This window comes from Carettochelys insculpta, chromosome 4 (genome assembly GCF_033958435.1).
Source record: "Carettochelys insculpta isolate YL-2023 chromosome 4, ASM3395843v1, whole genome shotgun sequence".
Taxonomy (NCBI): domain Eukaryota; kingdom Metazoa; phylum Chordata; order Testudines; family Carettochelyidae; genus Carettochelys; species Carettochelys insculpta.
The window spans coordinates 97,299,270-97,320,497 of NC_134140.1; the positions used below are offsets into that span (position 1 = coordinate 97,299,270).

A 21,228-nucleotide genomic window follows, 5' to 3' on the forward strand; every position below is an offset into this window, starting at 1 on the left:
ATGTACCATTTGATATTTCAAAAATTGCTGATGTGTCTCTGTTGTTTAAGGTGCAACCAAGCATGCCATCGTGAAAAGACTAAACAATGTGGGTAAATTTTTCAGGACAGCCAATTCACCTGAGTATTTTCCTGAGCTCATTTCCATTGTCTGTGTTGAAGGTCTTGGTCAAGTCGATGAAAATCACTTAGAGATCCTGATGTTGCTTTCTACATTTCTCTTGTATCGGTCTAGTGGTAAATATAATCAGCAGGGCCTTGCCTGGCACAAAGTACGCACTGGCTTTCAGAAATAATGCCATTTTTGAACACGTGTGGCAAAAGCCAGTTGTAAAGGATGTGGGCCACGATCTTATCAGCTATAGAGAGCAGAGGCATGCCCTGATGGTCATCACAACACACATGGTCACCTTGTCTCTTGCCCTGACTGTAAACATATACCTCTTCGAAGTCCTGGGGAACTAGCTCCTTCTCCTAAATGGTGCTAAATAAATAGGTGAGATGGTACATTAGCTGGTCACCAGCAGCTTTATGATGCAGTTGCATCAATACCAGGTGCCTTTATAGATTTCATCCGTTGAACAGCTGTTTGTACCTCATCAAGAGTTGGTGGTATGACCTGCTGTAAACATCATTAGCCCACTGTGGAATCTCTTCAGGAATGCTGTTGCCAGAGTTGAGGCCTGGTTCAATACTTTGTGAAAATGTTCAGCTCATCAGTCAAGGATTTTAGCACTATCTCTGCAGTCAGAGTGAGGCCATCAGAAGAGCGTACTGGTGTACAGTCAGCAATACATGGCCCATAGACTGCCTTTAACCCATCATATAGAGTGCTTTGAAATCATGTCTATCTGCCACATTTTGGTTTAACTGCTTGATATTTCCACCGGTCCTTTAATTTTCTGTAATTTGACCTGTGCCTCCTGCTTAGCTCGAATATGTGCTGATTTCTTGGACGTTTATCTTCAGGGTTGATCCAAGCCAGATGTGTCACATGCTTCTTATCACGGACAACTTAGGCATCAGTCCCTGTGCCTGCATTTTTGGAAAACAAGGATCTCGGCAGCAGTTCTTGAGGTTGTTCCTTTGATGTTAATCCAGTCATCCTCAATAGTGAGTTGTGGGTGACTGAGCAAGTGTCACAATTGTGTTGAAACAGTGCTTGTTTCTCGGGTATTTCCAGTTTACCTGGATCCAGCTTTTTTTCTGGCATAAGCAGAATGACGACATTCTGGTGGACAAACAGTTCAGAGACAACACTGCATACCATGTAGTGGTCAGACCAGGAGCCAGTGCGACAAGTCAACTTGACATCAGAAAGATGTTTTGTGATCAAGTAATCGATCGTATGTCAATGCTTAGACTGAGGGTGCATCCAAGTTGCTTTGTATTTGTTTGCCTGTTGGAAGAATGTGCTTGCAATAGCAAACTCATGCTGCACGCACATTTGAAGAAGAGTACCATTTGAGTTCTCATTTCCAATACTGTGATGTCCAAGCACCTTTGACCATGTGGTAGTCCTGACCAACTCTAGCATTAAAATCGCTGAGTATATATAACTTTGGTTTTAAAAGGCACTGAAGAGATCACTGAATTCAGGCTAGTGTAGAAAGTCTTCTTTTAATCATCTGCAGCAGTCAAAGTGGGTGAATATGCACTTAAAAGTCATTGTTCCTGCCTCAGTCTAAGCTTTGTGGTCATAAGGCAAGGACTTTATGGCATGTAGCTCAGATTCAAACTGGGGGACTAGTGGTGATGTCCTGATGATGGTGAAACCATCTCCTGCTTGCCTTGGGTGATGCTCAGGGTAGCCCATGCAGTAATATGAATAGCCTGCTCCGCCCCCTGTGAATTGGCTGGTTACAGAAATGTGTTTCACTTAAATGTGCAACATCAGTTTTCTATTTCTGAACTGTAGGACCATGCTCACTCTTGTACCGCTGTGTTCATGAGAAACACAACAGTGGTGAATCTCAATATTTTTGTGTGTGGATCAAGTCACAGATTTCTGTGTACCCTTTGTCTTATCCTTCCCAATTTAGGATTAGTGACTTGCACCCAGCAGAAGTCTTTTTGGGGGTTTGAAGTGCATAATGTGGAAATAATCGTGGCCTTAGAATGTTGTTTTGATGTTACCCTCTCACAGACAAGGAAGTTATTTCAATAAAATAATACTGAAAGTAAGTAGGAGCTGTAAAATTGCTGCGTAAGAGCTAAATATTAGAAATAGCACCAAGTACTTTGGAGGATAGGGTCAGAATTCAGAATGATGTGGACAAACTGGAGAAATGTTCTGAGGCAAATAGGATGAAGTTCAATACAGATAAATGCAAAGTACTCTACTGAGGGAGGAATAATCAGTTTCACACGCACAAAATGGGAATTGACATGCTAGGATGGAGTGCTGCAGAAAGAGGTATGGGGTCATAGTGGACCACAAGCTAAGGATGAGTCAGCAATGTGACACTTGCTAAAAAACCAAATGTGATTCTGAGATGCATCAAGAGGAGTGTTGTGAGCAAGACATGAGAAGTAATTTTTCTGCTCTATTCTGCACTGATTAGGCCTCAGTTGGAGTACTGTGTCCAGTTCTGCACATCACATTTTTAGGAAAGATGTGGAAAAATTGGAGAGTCCAGAGCAACTAAAATGATCAAAGGTCTGGAAAATATGACCTGTGAGAAGATTAAAAATTGGATTTCTTTGGGAAAGAGAAAGCTGAGGGGACACTAGCCACTTTCAAGTATAGGTCCAGCCTTTCTAATCCAGCACCCTTGGGACCTGACCAGTGCCAGATGAGTGAATTTGCTGGACCACAGCAGGTCAATATTGTCTAGCAGCATTATCAACACTTTCTTTGCTTACTGGACTCTTAGAAGATGTTTGGGGTAAATTTCAGCTGAACAACTGCACAGGACAGTGAGAGCCAGGACTGGTGTCTGGAAACAGACTTTATGGGACCATGGGAAACTTTGACCAAGATAAGTGGTCATCCGGCTAACTAAATCATGCTGGCTTATGGATGTTCCTGGAAGAGAGAGGTTCAACTTGTACTTAAAAAGGTGTTGGAAGGAAGAGAGAGAAAAATTATTCTCTTTAATCGCTGAAAATAGAAGCAATGGGCTCAAATTGCAGCAAGGAAGGTTTAGACTGGACATTAGGAAAAATTTCCTGTCAGGTCGTTAATTACTGGAATAAGTTGCCTAGGCTTGTTATAGAATCACCATTGGGATGATTATAGATGGTGCTTGGTCCTGCTGTGAGTGTAGGTGACTGGACTTGATGACCTTTTGAGGTCCATTGCAGTTCTAGTATTCTGTGAGCAGCGTTTTGTTTGTTTTTACGCTACAGCATGCCCAGTGGGACTTCTAGTCGTTTATGGTCCTATTGTGTGATGTTCACTTAGACCCTGCCCTTTATAAATCTGAGGTCTAAACAGACGAAGCATGGAAAGAAGGATTATCATCAGCTTTATAGATAGGGAAAATAAGACATGGGGTAAGTTGGGCCAGCAGCCCCTGGCACAGGTGCCAAGAGTGGCACAAGAGCTGATTTTCATTCCCATGAGAAATGGGAGCTCAGCCCCAGCCCTCCTCCCCTATGCAGGTGGGAGCTTCCTCAAACCCATGCTGCCTGTGGATTAACAAAAGACCAGGTAATGCTACCAACCACTATCTAAATTAAATGGTAAAGCTCTGGACCTTTATTAATAAAGCTGTTGTAAGTAGGACTATTAGTGCTTTTAAAAAGTACATAATCGGCACTGGAACCATACATAGAGGTCAAATTTCAGCACTTTGCCTCGGAAAGGTTACTGACCCCTGGGGTAAGTTTTACAGGTCACATAGGAATGCACGGGCAAAAGACTGACTTAGCACAAACCATTCTGATCAAGCATCTTGTCCTCCCCTAAGTTGAATATATTTGCACCTTCCAGGATGAAGCTTCTCTGTTAACCACAAGCAAAGTTGTTCCTCTGGACTTCTTTAAAGTTGGAATTTGTAGGGGGAAAAAATATTAAGCAGGGATGAGTGTAAGCCTATCACAGTGGTCCCCAACCTTTACAGTAATACAGCACACTTCAATGAGACAAACAGTTCCACAGCACACCCACTTCTTTGTCTGCTGAATCGATTGCTCATAAATGTCACATTTACTTACATTCACAATGGTTAGTCTTATTAGAGGGGTTTGAACATAGTAGTGCATGCAACAAGCTAAATAAGGATCAAACACATTCATGTTAGAGCCACAGCATAGGGGAGGAGGGGGAATTGACAAACTCTGTGCCAGCTGGGACTCAGGCAGCCTTGCTGCTTGCTTGAGCACCAGCTAGCACAGGTTCATCTATTCTTCCCTCCCCCTCCACGGCTCTGCACAGTGAGGGGAAAATGACAGAATTTCAAGGCACACTTGGATAGTTCCCATGGCACGCTAGTTGAAAGCCACTGGCCTATCAAATCTTGTAATTGCCACAGAGGGGTTCAGTAAAAGGTTGTAATTAGTATCTGATATAACATAGGTATTGTCTACTCAAAAATTTACCTTCCATTAAACCTGGTGTAAACAACTGAATTAGAATGTTTCCCTCCTTATTCCAGAAGAAACTTTCAGAGAGGTTTTAAAATCACTGCAACACAGGGTGATGAAAGGGCTTATTTCTAATGAAACAAAGCAGCAGAAATGTAGTACTTTAAAGACTAACAAAATTATTCATTTGGTGATGAGCTTTTGTGGGACAGACCCACTTCATCAGATCAATCTCCTTTCCGATACAGGCTGACATAAGTACAGAGGACCCAAAACAAAACAAAACAAAAAACCACCTGCAATAAAAACTGACAAATAGGACTGAAGGAAGAGGGTAAGGGGTGGGGGGTTGTTAACTGTCCTATCTGAGATAGTTACAAGCATGAAAGGAAGGGAAGCAGTCCTTGTAATGCATGAGGTAATTGCTGTCTCTGTTCATACCATGTGTTAATGTGTCGAATTTGAATATAAACTCCAACTCTCAAATTTCACTCAAATCTGCTTTTCAATTGTTTGGGCTCTAGGACAAAGGTTCTCAGGTCTTTAACAGAATGGCCCACTCCATTGACATGTTCACTGAGTGGCTTATGTGTATTGAGTTTCTTGATGGACACAGAGCAGCCATTTATTCTTTGGTGAAGGTTTTGCCCACTCTGTCCAATGTACATAGTGGCGGGGCATTGTTGGCCCACAATGGCATATATAATGTTGCTGGAAGTGCACTAGAATGTGCCTTTGATCTTGCAACTAACATAATCAGGTCCAGTGATAGTATTCCCAGAATAAATATGTGGACAAAGTTGGCAGCGGGGTTTGTTGCAAGCAAAAGTTCCAGGATTAGTATTACTGTGGTATAGCCTGTGATTGCTGGTGAGAATCTCTCTCAGGTTAGGAGGTTGTCTGTAGGAAAGAATAGGCCTGTCACCTAGAGCCTGCTGGAGTGTAGCATCCTGATCCAGAATAGGTTGTAGATATTAATGATGCATTGCAGGAGTTTGAGTTGGGGGCTGTAGGTGATAAGTGGTGTTCTGTTGTTGGTGGTCTTGGGCCTATCTTGAAGTAGCTTGTTTCTGGGTTTTCGTCTGGCCCTGTCAATTTGTTTTTGACTTCTCCCAGTGGGTAATTCAGTTTTATAAATGCTTGGTAGAGGTCTTGTAGTTTTCAGTCTCTGTCAGTAGGATCAGAGCAGATGTGATTGTGTCTAACGGCTTGACTACAAACAATGGATCATGTGGTGTAAGTTGGATGGAAGCTGGAGGCAGGTAGGTAAGCGTAGCAATCAGTAGGTTTCTGGTAGAGAGTGGTGTCTGTGGCCATCAGTATATTTCTTGTGTGAAATAGTCAAGGCTGAGATTGATGGTAAGATCCTTCGAAGATGGTGTCACCAGGAAGGCTTTGGCTTCCTTGACCACGGGATGCTATTCCAGGAAGGACTGCTGGGCAGAGATGGTGTTCACCTTTCAAGGAGGGGAAAGACCGTATTTGGATACAGACTGGCTAACCTAGTGAGGAAGGCTTTAAACTAGGTTTGACGGGGGAAGGGGAGCAAAGCCCACAGATAAGTGGAGAACATGGAAATCTGGGTGATGGGTCAGAAATGGAAGGCAGCATGGGCAACAATGTCAGAGTAAAAAGAGGGTCAGGGCAAAACAGGGAGGCAAGATCAAATCAATATCTTAGATGCCTATATACAAATGCAAGAAGTATGGGTAATAAGCAGGAAGAACTGGAAGTGCTAATAAATAAATATAACTGACATCGTTGGCATCACAGAAACTTGGTGGGATAATACACGATTGGAATGTTGGTATTGAAGCGTACAGCCTGCTTAGGAAGGATAGACAGGGAAGAAAGGGGGGAGGTGTTGCTTTATATATTAAAAATGTACACACTTGGACAGAAGCGGAGATGGACGTAGGACATGGACGTGTTGAGAGTCTCTGGGTTAGACTAAGAGGGGTAAAAAACAAGGGTGATATCCTGCTAGGAGTCTACTACAGGCTGCCTGGCCAGGCGGCTGAGGCTTTTTTTAAACAACTAACAAAGTCAAGCAGGGCCCCATATTTGGTGGTGATGGGAGACTTCAACTATCCAGATATATGTTGGGAAACTAATACAGCGGGGCACAGACTATCCAGTAAGTTCTTGGATTGTATTGGAGATAATTTTTTTTTCCAAAAGGTTGAAAAAGCTACCGGGGGGAAGCTGTTTTAGATTTGATTTTAACCAATAGGGAGGAATTGGTAGAGAATTTGAAGGTGGAAGGCAGCTTGGGTGAAAGTGATCATGAAATCATAGAGTTCACAATCCTAAGGAAGGGTAGAACAGAAAACAGCAAAATAGAGAATGGATTTCAGGAGGGCAGATTTTGGTAAACTCAGAGAGCTGGTAGGTAAGGTCCCATGGGAAGCAAAACTGAGGGGAAAAACAGCTGAGGAGAGTTGGCAGTTTTTCAAAGGGACATTATTAAGGGCCCAAAAGCAAGCTATCCCACTGTGTAGGAAAGATTAGAAAATATATGGAAAAAGACCACCTTGGCTTAACCAGGAGATCTGGCATGATCTCAAAATAAAAAAGGAATTGTATTAAAAATGGAAACAAGGAAAAATTACAAAGGATGATTATAGGCAAACAACACAAGAATGTAGGAGAAAGATCAGAAAGGCTAAGGCACCAAATGAGCTCAAACTAGCTACAGGCATAAAGGGAAACAAGAAGGCTTTTTATAAATATATTAGAAACAAGAGGAAGACCAGGGACAGGGTAGGGCCATTGCTCAGTGAGGAGGGAGAAACAGTAACAGGAAACTTGGAAATGGCAGAGATGCTTAATGACTTATGCTAGTGGGAAAGGGTTAGGGTTAGAAGTTGAAATAAAAGAACAAGTTAAAAATCACTTAGGAAAATTAGATGTCTGCAAGTCACCTGGGCCTGATGAAATGCACCCTAGAATACTCAAGGAGCTGATAGAGGAGGTATCTGAGCCTTTATCTATCATCTTTGGAAGATCATGGGAGACAGGAGAGATTCCAGAAGACTGGAAAAGGGCAAATATAGTGCCGAGCTATAAAAACGGGAATAAGAATAAGCCAGGAAACTACAGGCCAGTCAGCTGAACTTCAGTGCCAGGAAAGATAATGGAGCAGGTAATTAAAGAAATCATTTGCAAGCACTTGGAAGGCGGTAAGGTAATAGGAAACAGCTAGCGTGGGTTTGTGAAGAATAAATCTTGTCAAACTAATCGGATAGCTTTCTTTGATAGGATAACGAGCCTTGTGGATAGGGGAGAAGCGGTAGATGTCGTTTACCTAGACTTTAGTAAAGCATTTGATACGGTCTCATGATATCAAAAAACTAGGCAAATACAATTTAGATGAGGCTACTATAAGGTGGGTGCATAACTGGCTGGATAACCGTAACCGGAGAGTAGTTCTTAATGGTTCTTAATCCTGCTGGAAAAGTATAACAAGTGGGATTTCGCAGGGGTCTGTGTTAGGACCAGTTCTGTTCAATGTCTTCATCAATGATTTAGATATTGGCATAGAAAGTACGCTTATTAAGTTTGCAGAGGATAGCAAGTTGGGAGGAGTTGCGACTGCTTTGGAGGATAGGGTCATCATTCAAAATGATCTGGATAAATTGGAGAAATGGTCTGAGGTAAACAGGACGAAGTTTAATAAGGACAAATGCAAAGTGCTCCACTTGGGAAGGAACAATCAGTTTCACACATACAGAATGGGGAGAGAGTGTCTAGGAATGACTATAGCAGAAAGGGATTTAGGGATTATAGTGGACCACAAGCTAAATGAGTCAGTGTGATGCTGTTGCAAAAAAAAACCAAACATGATTCTGGGATGCATTAACAGGTGTGTTGTGAACAAGACACGAGAAGTCATTCTTCTGCTCTACTCTGCGCTGGTTAGGCCTCAGCTGGAGTATTGTGTCCAGTTCTGGGCACCGCACTTCAAAAAAGATGTGGAGAACCTAGAGAGGGTCCAGAAAAGAGCGACAAGAAGGATTAAAGGTCTAGAGAATGTGACCTATGAAGAAAGGTTGAAAGAATTGGGCTTGTTTAGTTTGGAAAAGAAAAGATTGAGGGGAGATATGATAGCGGTCTTCAGGTATCTAAAAGGGAGTCATAAGGAGGAAGGAAAAAACTTGTTCTTGGCCTCTGGGGATAGAAAAGAGGCAATGGGCTTAAACTGCAGCAAGGGAGGCTTAGGTTGGACATGAGGAAAAAGTTCCTAACTGCCAGGGTGGTCAAACAGTGGAATGAATTGCTAAGGGAGGTTGTGGAATCTCCATTGCTGGAGATATTTAAGAACAGGTTAGATAGATGTTTATCAGGGATGCTTTAGATAGTACTTGGTCCTGCCATTGGGGCAAGGGGCTGGACTCGATGGCCTTTCGAGGTCCCTTCCAGTCCTAGTGTTCTATGATGCAGGTTGTTAATCTTGGTGGAATTCTTCCAGAGGTCCAAATGAAAAAGATGTCATTGATGTAGTGTTAGTAAAGGAGAGGTAACAGGATGAGAGCTAAGGAATTGTTGTTCTAAGTCAGCTATAAAAATGTTAGCATACTGTGTGGGCCATGCGGGTGCCCATAGCAATGCCGCTAATCTAGAGGTAGAAGTTGTCCCCAGATTGGAAAAACTTGTTAGTGGGAATGGCTACCTCTCATTTTTAATGAGTTCACTTTCTGGGAATGGTCACTGTTCTGCACCTGTTCTTTCATCAAGGAAAAGGGAATACGAAATACATCCACATTGTCAATTTTAGGTCAGTTACACTTGAAAGACAGCAACTTGAGTTGTCAAACATTGTCTGAAGTCCTATTTCAAGGACTAGTCTACATGTAGTGATTCATACATGACCTCGCTAGACATAAAGAAACCCCTGTGCTTGTCTAATGAACAGGTTAAATCTCTAGTAGAGCATTAATATTTGACCATTTCATTTAAAACGAGACAGCTGATGTTATTACTCATCTGTAATCATTTTTTGCTGTCAGCAAATCTCATTGAATGGATAATCCTTCTCAAGGTATGCAAAGAAACCCAAACTTCTAAAGGCCACATAACCTGCTTTTAGGATGCATTATGAAAACTTCAGTATCTTGTAATTTACCAATATCCTTAATGGATTTTTTTCCTTAAAGTAAATAATTGTATTCGAGGAAAGAAGTTAATCCTCCTTAAGAAGGGCCTCGAACTGGAAAAATATGCAGCAGGTTGCATATTACATTACATGCAGCTTTCCAAAGAACCATACAACTTCCCAATTTAGAGAAACAGCTGTAAACTTTTGTAAAATTTTGATAAGTTTACACTCTACCTACATGCAGCAAAAGCGTTTCTCAAACTTCTGCTTACACATGCCAGTCCACATATTCCTATTAGAAGAGACTGACTTTATACTGGAAGCTGAAGTTACTTAAGTGGACACTTATAGAAGTATTCAGTTTGGGAAAGGAACGTTGTTTTAAGTGCTTTAGGAAAGAAAAATCTGAAATGAAACGTCATTCCATTCCAGAAACTATAGTTAGTAACTGTTTTATGTAAGGAGTTATGACACGACATCGTATCAGGCAAGGAATGAAGTTTGTGTAGTATATACTACCTTATGTTTTTCTAATTATTTTGTACTCTAGTTCCGAACTTCAGGGACTAGTTGATGCTCAAGGAAACCAGGTATATTGAAATACTGCAGATTAAACAAAGATGATCCTCTTGAAGTGAAACACATTGGTTTTGGTGTTACTGCTGCAGTGATTAGGGGTCTTCTCCCTGTTGTCCATCTTCAAGTCTGTAAATAGAGCTGAAATGATGGCAATGAATACTTTAAAATGCTGCGGTAGGCTAAAGGCTATCAATAGCTGATACATTGAGAGTTCTGTGTACTTTTTTGGTAGCCTGCAAAATATTAATCATTCAGTGTTGTAGGCATTCCAAACATTTGCTCTAAATTGACAGTTGAAAAGAAAATGGCAAAGGTGCACAGTGAATTGTTTATTCCAAGGTACAGTTAAAGTAAAATAGACTCTAGAATGTATTTGGAATTTTTTTTATTTAACACACTACATTCTTTATTTTAAAAACTGCTCTTTGCCTTGGTCGCATAACCACATTGGTCATATTTTCCTCATTCTGACTTACCCTGGTGCTGCTGTTTGACTGTAGCTGTACACAATTGCCTAAGCAAGGCTGCCCGACTACCCTCATGGCTGGGATTCATAAGCTTCAGCCACTTAGTACACACAGTAGCACATACTATTCCTGGGGGATTCTGTGCCAAAGAATTAAAATGTCTGTCTGCAGTACTGTAAAATTCTGAACATTTTTTTTGTCAAATAAACACTACATGAGCATGCCAGTTTATTTTGGTAATTTATTTCAGAATGCCTGTCAGCAAGTATTTCTTCAACAATGCAGACACACCAATTCCCTTAGGAGCAAAGTGTCAGTGGGGCCAGGGCTCCCTGAAAGCTGGGTGCTTGGACTGCTGTCCAGGAGAGATTCAGGTGCCACCCAACTGCTTAGCAGAGCACCGACTCTGTGGGCAGTGTGTTTCTACTGAGGCACATAACAAAATTCATTCTGCACATGGATGATCTATGGTGGGAGAGAGGCAGAGGGGACCAGTGTGGGGAAGAGGGCTCATGGTTGGGGGAGATGTACTCTTGGGTGTGGTTGGGGGGTAAAGCATTTCAGGTATACAGGGGCTCCAGGCTGCAGCTAAAGGGTTTGGAATGCAGGAGCAGACTCAGAAAGAGGGGGTTTCGGGTGTAAGGACTAGGAGAGAGGTAGGGCGGTGAAGGCTCAGGTCTGGGGGTGCAGAAAATAGGGTGCTGGAAGGATATCAGGGCTAGGTCAGGTGAATGGCATGTGGGAAGGGGCTCAGATTGAGGCAGCCTCCTGTTGGGCAGGGGGTGTTTAAGTACAGCCCTGCACTTCCCTGCAGGGTCTGCCTACAGCAGCTCCACCTGGACTGTTTGATATGAGGGCAAAATCAGAATATTAAAAGCTTCATGAACTTAAATTGGAAAGCTTTCTACTAATCTCAGTATGAAATCATAACCACCAGTGAGTAGCACTTGCCTTCCATATAATTATTTGATTGCTAATGAAATTTCAAGCTCAGTTATGTTTCCTGTGGTTATCTAATGTCCTAAGCTGTAGTTACCTACACTACTATCCTGGAGACTAATTCAATGGTATTAATGCAAGTTTAGCTGTGGAAACATGAAGGAACAGTTGATAGTTATGTCCATGTTTGTGCTGGCCCAACTCCAAGTTGGGTAATTGTTTACCTGTCTAAAACTCCCCTTTTATGTTCAAACTATTAAAAGTGGATGTAAGAGGTTTGTGAACGTTCATCTGTTTTGATCTCAAGTCAAGTAGACTAATTTGCCTGATAATTTCCACAGAAAAATAAAAGGGTCAAACAGGCAGTTGTGATCTTCTAAGATTAAACTGGCAGTTGAAAAGTTTACTTCTGTTTTGGGAAAAGTAAATGGTTGTGTTCTCAGCTTGGTTTTAATGCAACACATTTATTTTTACAAGTAAGATCAGATGATATGTTTCTGTGACTGGGATAAATGGCTGCAAGTGGGAATAATTTAGGACACTACACAGTGTTTGAAACTCAGATGTTGCAGAATGAAGAACCTGAATGTAAAATGGACTTCTGTGAATTTCCTTTGCTCTGAGAAATAAAAAGTAAACACCATGCAAATGATAAAGTACTATTTTTCTAATCCCTTTTAAACTTTCATATTGCTAAGAATTGCTTGTTGAAAATAAACAGTTTTATGCCCCCTTAAATCCTGACATGCTGTAGTATTGACTCGAGTGCAGTAAGTTAGTTATTAATCTTCCAGTTTGGACTAGATGCTTATACTACAAATTGATAGGCATCTGGCAGTATACACACCTTCATTATAGAATAACCATCAAATCAGTGTAATTGCTTCATTTCCCATCTTACATTTAGGCTCAACTTTATAAGAATATGCCAGAGTTTCAGGGTTTATAAAGCACTTTCTTCAAAGAACTGTGTGAAATGGGTGGAAAATACCCTGGTTTTACATTAAAAAGTTGTTTTTCCTCATGATGGTGCTAGGATTTGAGGTTCAGCCTTTTTTCTTCTCTTTTGTATGTATGCACTTGTGGAACTGGTCCTATATGAGAGAGTGCTGGACCAGAGATGGTCATTCCACCCCTCTTTGGCCAGGCTCCAACCCTGCTGGCTGCTGGGCCTTCTGACCTTGGGTGCACTGCCAGCTCCCAAGATGTAGGACCAGTTCAGCTGCAGCCCCTGTCTGGGCTCTGGGGCACCAGCTCTCCAACTGGAGGGCCAGCTCCGCTTCCAGCTGGGCTTTTAGCTACTGGCCCCTCCACTGCAAGACACCTAAGCTGACCCCTGCAGCTCTGGTCCAGCAAAGTCTATGCACCAGCTAGAAGAGTCCCACACCCAGAGAGGTTCAACTTGTAGAATCTCTTCTCCCTGATCCCCTTTCTGAGTCTGCCCTCTGCCTTCAGCCTCAAAAAGCAAAAGCATATGATGTGAATTTGGTATAGTTAGATAACTGTAAAATATTTAATTTTCCTGCCTTTGCTTTGCGTGTCAGCTCTCCCTGGTACTGCCTAATGCTCATGGTGATGCAGTGCCACTAAATGCTTCTCAGCATTGTAACACTGCTGTTTCTACCACACACCAATCTTACTCAAGTGTTGGTCAGTCACTATTACACTTCCAAAAATATTTTTTCTATTTTTCAGAGGGTCCATATGGAATATTTGCTGGCAGAGATGCCTCCAGGGGACTGGCAACTTTCTGTCTAGATAAAGATGCACTCAGAGATGAATATGATGACCTATCAGACTTAAATGCTGTACAAATGGAAAGTGTTAGAGAATGGGAAATGCAATTTAAAGGTAATGTTTTAAACTATCAGAACATGATAATTTATTTATATTTCTGAATCTGTCCATACAATGGCAATGCGTGGGGTCTTTTTAAAAGTTTTCTTACTCACTATACAGATGTTACAGAACTGCCTGTGCTATTTATTGTTTTGGAAAGAGAATTCTGACTTAATTTCAACTTTAAATGGACTTTTAAGAATTCTCTTTTTTAAATACTTTTCATGTGTATATATAGAAAGTTATTTCAGCCCTTATGCGTTAAAAGTATAGACTTTGGCTCCACTGCCATAGCATCTCTGAGTAACTAACTCACAGAATATGGCACCTGATGTCATAAGATGGTCAGCGTTGATTCCACTTAATCTTTCCATTTGGGAAAGCTCTCCTTGGGGTATAGTACTGATTTGTTCTAAAGATGCATTATTTTTATCTCATAGGAGATTAAAAGTCAAATTTTTCAAGGTGCACTAAAATCAAAACAAGTGAATCAGTGGGGTTGTAAAAGAGAATTTTCATCCTCTTGGGAGCTTTGGGAGAGAATGGACAAAGAATGGATAATTGGAAAATCCCTACATGGATCTCAAGGGCTAGTCTCACTGTCAGTGTGTTAAAATTCCTTGGATTGCCACAATGTGGGATCAGAAGCTTAGCTTGAAGGAGAAAATGTACAGGAATTGTGGAGAAGACATTAAATAGAAGTAGCTTCATTTGATTGATATATTCATGTTTTCCAGAAAAATATGACTATGTGGGTAGACTCCTAAAACCAGGGGAAGAACCATCAGAATATACAGATGAGGAAGATATCAAGGATCATGCTAAACAGGATTGAACTTTGTGAACAACCAAAGTTAGGGGCCTTCTGAACTGCAACCTTACATCTCCCATCACAGAATGTCCTGCATCTTTAGGTACAGTTCATCTGCTGCAAAAAACATTCAACAGATTTTGTACAAGAAAAAAACTCTCAATGAAGATTTGAATACTAGGCATCATCTGTGCTGCCAAACTATTTTGTTGCCGTTTATTTGTAATGTGTGGTAGGGTTTCATGAATGAGGAAAGGGCCAGGGATGCAAAAGGCAAAAGAAAATTTATCAGTAAGGTGAAGCCTTCATATAGGCCCTACTCATAGGTTCTCTAGGGAAGTTTAAGAAAATGAAGGTTGAGTTGTTTCATGTTTTCTCCTTCAACACTGAAGATATTTACTCATACTTTAATACTAGAAGGCTGGGCTACTGCAACTGGTGTTAATGTGACTTTCCAAATTTTTCATGTGTGCAGTAGTAGCCCTGGCAGAAAAAATACTTGTTTTCTTGACACATGTTGCAGATTTGAAGGATGCACAAGGATCTCTCTAAGGGATCTAGCAAAACAACTAATTTCTTTGCAACTATCAGCTGAAGCCTGCCTTTTACCCTTTCCCTTCCCTAAATCAAAATTAATTGTGCCTTATTTCATTTAAATGGACTTGAATTGTTTTATGGGAAAGCCCCCAATATATGGTTTCAAAGTCACCACAAGCACCGTTGAAACTGGAGTATGTTGACTAGCAAACCTTGATGTCATTCTGTACATAGAATGGAAAAGGACTGCTCAGTGTTACTGCCATATGTTAATATACATGAATTGAATTAGCAGTGTGATGGCCAAATGTATTTCCCCATGCTTTTTAAATTAAACTGCCCTACCATATTCCCCAGCCCACCCAATCTTTGGGAGCCTAGCTGTCAAAACACCTTAATGAGGGTGTGTGCACGTCTGGGTAGGTGTCTGATTGCAAGACTTGGGAGGGTTTGTTTCTGCAGAGATTGTAAATACAATAACCATTTTAATAAAGCATGTACAATACCAAATGTGCTGTCATACTTTACATGTAAGCTATTACTGCATTAGAATATAATCCCCAGGACTGACAGCTCTATATAGAATAAAGGCAGAAGAATCCCGTATACAGTCAGTAAGACTTGTTACTCTTGAATGAGGGTGTAATCTTATTTGAATAAATCATTAAGCTTTGGTTTAAATTTGCAAACTGTAATGCCTTATGGTTCACTATAAACTATATATGGAAATGAAACATTCTAGGGAACAACTAGTGTACACTAAGTTTACAAGTTATGCTCCACTGTTACATCAACTTAAATTTTGTTATGAATATGGTGAATGAGTAGATATATCAACCAGACCACTGAATCAGCAGCAACTTGCACCAGTAAAGCAAGAAATTACATGGTACTAATAGGGCTTTATTGAGAATTGTCTACAGCAGGGGTGTCCAGCAGGAATTCGAAGTGCCACACTTGTAGTAGTTGTCCTTATTTGCCACCACCTGCTCTAAATAAATGCTCTCTCCTAATCCCTCCTCTGTTCTAACTTAATTCCAGCAATTTGGGGCTGCCAAACAGTGGGGTGGGTGCACACAGCAGGCAGATGGCACTCTCCTGTGGGGCTCAGGAGGGGTTCCGCCACCTGTGGTTCCATAGCTTTACTTATATGCTACTCACCACATGTGAGCAGGACAAAGTTGACACCAAACACCCTACTCAGTTACCTTACTGTGGATAACAGTGCCTTGTACAATAGCAGTCATTTTATCCAACAGCTGTTGGCAATCCTAAGCTGCTAGTGGTAGACGAGTTTAATTCAACTTCCCATCTTTGAGTGATTATTTCCAGTTTCTACAAAGGGAGTATCACTTAGCCTTCCATGCTTAAGCCAGTTACCTTTCCCAGTTCAGTAATTATGCAGTTTTTCACAGAAACAAGCCATTTGTTCTGATTGAGAAAGTGTTCAGTAGATAAATCATGACAGTTAAATAGAAAACAGCACACTCTAGGGCTATGCTGCATGGGAGCTCTAATTCTAATAAACTGCTGAAGCAATCTTCACAACAAGCACAGATAAAGATTTTGTCTAATGCAGAAATTAGTTATTTCCAAAAGTAGCAGGCTCCAGCCCCCACACCTTGAACACACACACTGTTTTACAAGTCATTTGTAAAAGTCACTGGAAGGCTTGTAGAAGTTATGCCCCCCTCCAGGTAAGAGCCTGATCTTGTTCAAGTGCTTGCTGATGTACCTCTCGTGGAAAGCCATGTTCTTGATGGCCATCACTTTGGCTAGAAAGGCTTAGGAAATCCATGCCCTCTCCCTAGTCACCATATAGAATCTTTAAGGAAAAGGTATTTGCTTCTACCTTCAATTCCTCACAAAAGTGGCTTCACAATTCTACCACCTTTTTATCAGTGTTCTTCCTGAAGCTGCATTCAAAGAGGGAGAAGCAACAGCTACACTCCTTGGCTGTTAAGTATGCCAGGGCATGAGAAAAACCAAGTAATTTTGCAGATCAATCCAACTGGTCACCAACAGAGCAGAAGAGATTTTCTAGGTGGAAAATCCTATCTTGGATTATATTGTGTGTGCATACATGCATGCTACAAGCTGGCTGGCAACTGTCTCCCCTCATTTCAACAATTGTGACAACTCACTCCCCAAGACCGTAGGCTTCCTCAGCTGCTTGTAGCACAAATTCCATTCAGGACATTGGCAGGGCAGCAACCTGGTCTTTGAAACACATTCTCAATCTACTATGCCATCACCTAGCCAGAGAGAATGCCAATGTAAGCCTCATGATTTCGCAGGCAGTTAGTTATTGAACTTTGTCTACATCCTGTGTAACTGCTTGAGTTACATATAAGGTGACAAATGTGCAAGCATTGAACAGTTACTTTCTTGGAAACATGTTGTACATGTCCACTCCTTCCCCTCTTACTGGAGTCAGCTGAATCTGACAGGGTGCAGGATTAGCAAGACTGAGTATTATGAGCATGCAGCACCAAACAGTGCTGGAGCTGACTAGGCAGATACCACTCACGGAAAAATTCCCAGAGGTGAGCTCTGGGTATGTACACAGAATGGAAGTGTGCAGTACATCTCAAATAAGTTATAAAAAGGTTAGTAAGTTTTCACTTGCAGGCTGTATGATGCTAGCAAATTGTACCATGTCAAAATACAACTGGAAATTCATTTAAACTGTGTGGACACAGGTATACCCTCAACCATATCCATCATGGGTGGGGTGGGGGATTAATACTAGGTCTAGTCCTGGGAAAACAGGCTAAAGCCCTCCTAACATCCAATGTGCAAAGGACTGCATGCTTCTGAGCCTAATGAGATTTAGAATGAAGAAAACCCTGAAGATAGTCTGATACGAAAATGAGCTGACATTTGGTAAGAACCCAAGACCTGAGCAGAGGAACACAAATGAGAGTAGAGGGTTGTGGTTAGTCGAATACATGTCTTCAACCAGAGGCGATACAGCCACAAAGAAGTGATTTTCAGAGCCAGGTTTGTAAGTGAGGACAGATTCAAAGGGATACCTTTTCTGGAAAGTAACAAGTTCAAATCCCAGGTTTCGGTGATTTCCTTGATGCTTGGAAACTAGACAGACAACCCTTTAATAAATCTAGAGACAAGCATTTTAGAAAGTTGTGGACAAGCCATCTGTCCTAAATGCTATGGTCCTGGTTCAGGAGCTCACCATTCTAGAAGGCAGGATTCTGAAGCTATGGGATGAAAAGAAATGAATGGTTGAAGGAGGCGCCTGAGCAGACCTTGTGTGGACAGACTAGCCCATGCCGAAAAATGGAGAGCAACTTGTCTAAATTGCTTGTGTTGGGGTATAAACTGTTCTGTGCCAAACTTGGAAACAGCAGAAGTGCAAGGGGGCATAAAGCATGATTGTCATTTGACTGAATATGCAAAGGACACATAGGACATGAGTAGTCAAATGTTTCAGAATAAGAAATCTATCTTCTGATATGTAATCTCCAGACCACATATTTGCTGAGCAGATAAGAGGGGACTTTCCAATATTTAGCTGAAGTCCCAGCATAATGAACAGATCTAAAGCTCTTTTGACAGCGAAGTGGACCTAAATGCAAGAGCATTCTTTAAGCACTTAATCACTGAGGAAAGGGAAGACTAACTCCTCCGTATGAAGTAGGGTAGTGGTAACTGACATAGCTGTTGCAAACATCCAAGGGGCAGTTAAGAGCCTGAAAAAAAGCACTCAATACCTTAAGTGTTTTTGCCCAATGACAAAGCACTGGTGAGAAGGATGGATCACAATGTGAAAATATGCATCTTGTCAGTTGAAGGTTATGAACCAATCTCTTGGATCAAGCAATGGTATATCTGAGAGTGTTACTATACTTGTGTCGAAGAAAACTCAAGGAAAGTCAAGCTGAAGTAGATGACCAAAACAACTTTGGACAGACTATTTGGAATCAGAAGAGCGATTGTCTCCACAGTTCTGAAAGAGGGTGGATGGATGGTGGCATAGATTATGACAGTTAACACAAGCATCAGGGAACCAGCTGGTACTAGGGATAAAATAGGCTATGGTACCAGGAATCTCCTTTCACACAAAGGGAGGCTCAGGTTCATTCTCAGAGGCAAACAGGACTTAGGAAAACTTGAATTCCTGAAATACTGAGAAGATCTGTGCAGAAACCTATGAATCTCTGCAGCAAAAGTCTGTGGTACTGATAATAGTAAAGACTGATACAGCTTGACTGGTAGATCTGGGTATTAGAACACTCTCCAGACGTGGAGTTGCCACTGATACAGGTTTCCTCAGTACAGGAGCCGAGCATCCACATTTAGCTGCAAAAGAACCTTCACTACTGAAATGATTGAGAGCCCCAGTGGTACCCTTTGTGGAGAGCAGGTTCACGCGGTCACAAGAAACTTGCTGTACACGTCCTGAGCTGGTTTGGAGCTCCTTTTGGCAGAAGATTTTATACTACCACTCAGATCTCTTTTGCATAATCGTCAGAAAATAGCATGTTGCAATGTTAAATACACAAGTTGGGTATCTGGGCCTGGATATGACAAGTTGGGGAGAGTGTTCCCTAAAGAGATGATGCACTGTTCTCCATAAAATGACTCTTGAATCATGTGCAGATCTTGCACTTGGAAGGCACAAAAGTATCTTCTGAACAGAGGCTATGGTACAAGCAGCTGTAATGAACTTGGGACTCCTATAGATTGAAGCAATCCTGAAATCCTGGGAATTTAGGCATTCCACAAAGGGAAAAAATGCTCCTTTAATTAAACAAAACTTACTAAAAATAAAACCATTTAGTTAGAACTACTACAGATTGAACTAGAACAGCTACCACAGCAAATGAGCACTGTCTCATGTTATAGATTGCTGAAGAAGAACTGGGGATGGTTCATCTCTCAGCCCTATATACCCTTTTGTCTGCGGCATGGGGATAGCTACGATGTGAGCACAAGCCCAAACAGGAACTGCAGGCTTGATTTGCAGATTTACTCTTTGATCTCACTATATGCAGAACATTAGTCTCTTTTACTTATCAAATACTAATGATACTCTCTCTTCTGTATCCCATTATGTTTTACATGCCTTCTGAACAGTAGTCAGGTTGGCACTGGACTCAGCTGAGTTTATGGAGTTCTCTTTTTGGACACTGTTCAGAAGTTTCTCCATGATGGGCTAAATTCACTGATGGACTAAATGACTTAAAATTATTTTTCCTCAGCTGTGAATTTGGGCCCAGGATATGTGTATGAATTGATTCAATCACTAGTTAACAGCACTTGTATGATCCATGCATCTATCATTTGTTTATACACTGCACAGATTTTAGCTACTTATCCAACACATTCTATTCAACTTTAAGTTCTATACAGAGAATGGGATCCTTGAAACTGATGCAGCTGACAGTAAGCTGAGTAACAATAAAAGAGTTCTAGTTTTCCCTCAACTTTAAAACCCTTCATTGCTTTCCTGTTGCTTCTGCATAAAGTTTAAATTCCCCACCCTTATCTTCCAGATGTTTTGCAATACTACCCTTGCATTCCCACCTCTGTCTTCTTGCTTAGATACTCCGTTAGCCCTTCCCAAACTGCCTTTTGACTGGAACAATCTTCATTGATTCCTAGAACAGAAAGGACCATCGTGATGAACTAATACAACCTCTACAGCATAAGTTGTAGAACAGGGATTGGCACCCTTTTCAAACCGAAGAGCCAAACTATATCAACATTCAGAACAAGCGGTCACAAAGCCTGTATAAGAATGCCCATTTGCATGACTGAAAATATACAGCTTATTGATAATTGACGTAATTAATAGCAAAAACTGTAGTCAGACTTGAGACTTCTGCTGCACCTTTTCATGCATTTCTTGACGTTTACATCATAATTAGTCAAATTCAGCTTCATGCATGGATTCAGGCTGCCCTGTGTCAAAGTGTCAACTTTGAGCACAAAATTACTTTTGATGTAGTTCAAATGAAAGCCTGCTCGCACATATAGGTGGAACCAAACACTGAACGTTAAGGCCACACTGACATTCTACATAGTGGTATATTTGACAGGATGTTTTTCCAAGTTTGCAGAATCAGATCATCATGCTCCAATTTCTTCATATCAGTCCATTTGTGCAGTTTTGCCAATTCACATTGTTGAGCAAGGCATTCTAAATCAGAATTCAGCTTGACTAATTTTTCTACCCAGATATCCAACTCCTTGAAATCCGCTATTTCCATTTCCAAACTGCTGACTAACATGCCCAGAATGACTGTCAAATCCACTTCTTTAATGGACACTTGATGTGGATGAATTAAACTGAAACAGAGCACTGTATTTGCAAATGTCAGCAAAACGAGACTTGAGTGCCATCAGAAACTAACCCAGCAAGCTGCTGCAAAGCTGCTACTTGGATTCTCTCTCTGATAGGAG

At 41.3% G+C, this 21,228-nt stretch overlaps 1 protein-coding gene across 1 annotated transcript in view; it reads left to right on the plus strand.

Annotated features, from left to right (window-relative positions):
- The window catches only part of PGRMC2 (progesterone receptor membrane component 2), a 29,498-nt gene extending 13,721 nt beyond the window's left edge, over positions 1–15,777 (plus strand). Inside the window, exons 2-3 of the mRNA XM_074993313.1 lie at positions 13,308–13,463; positions 14,189–15,777. Of these exons, the coding sequence (XP_074849414.1) occupies positions 13,308–13,463; positions 14,189–14,286 (254 nt within the window). The 3' untranslated portion in view covers positions 14,287–15,777. The remainder of the gene's footprint in view (positions 1–13,307; positions 13,464–14,188) is intronic.
- Positions 15,778–21,228: the final 5,451 nt, after the last annotated feature.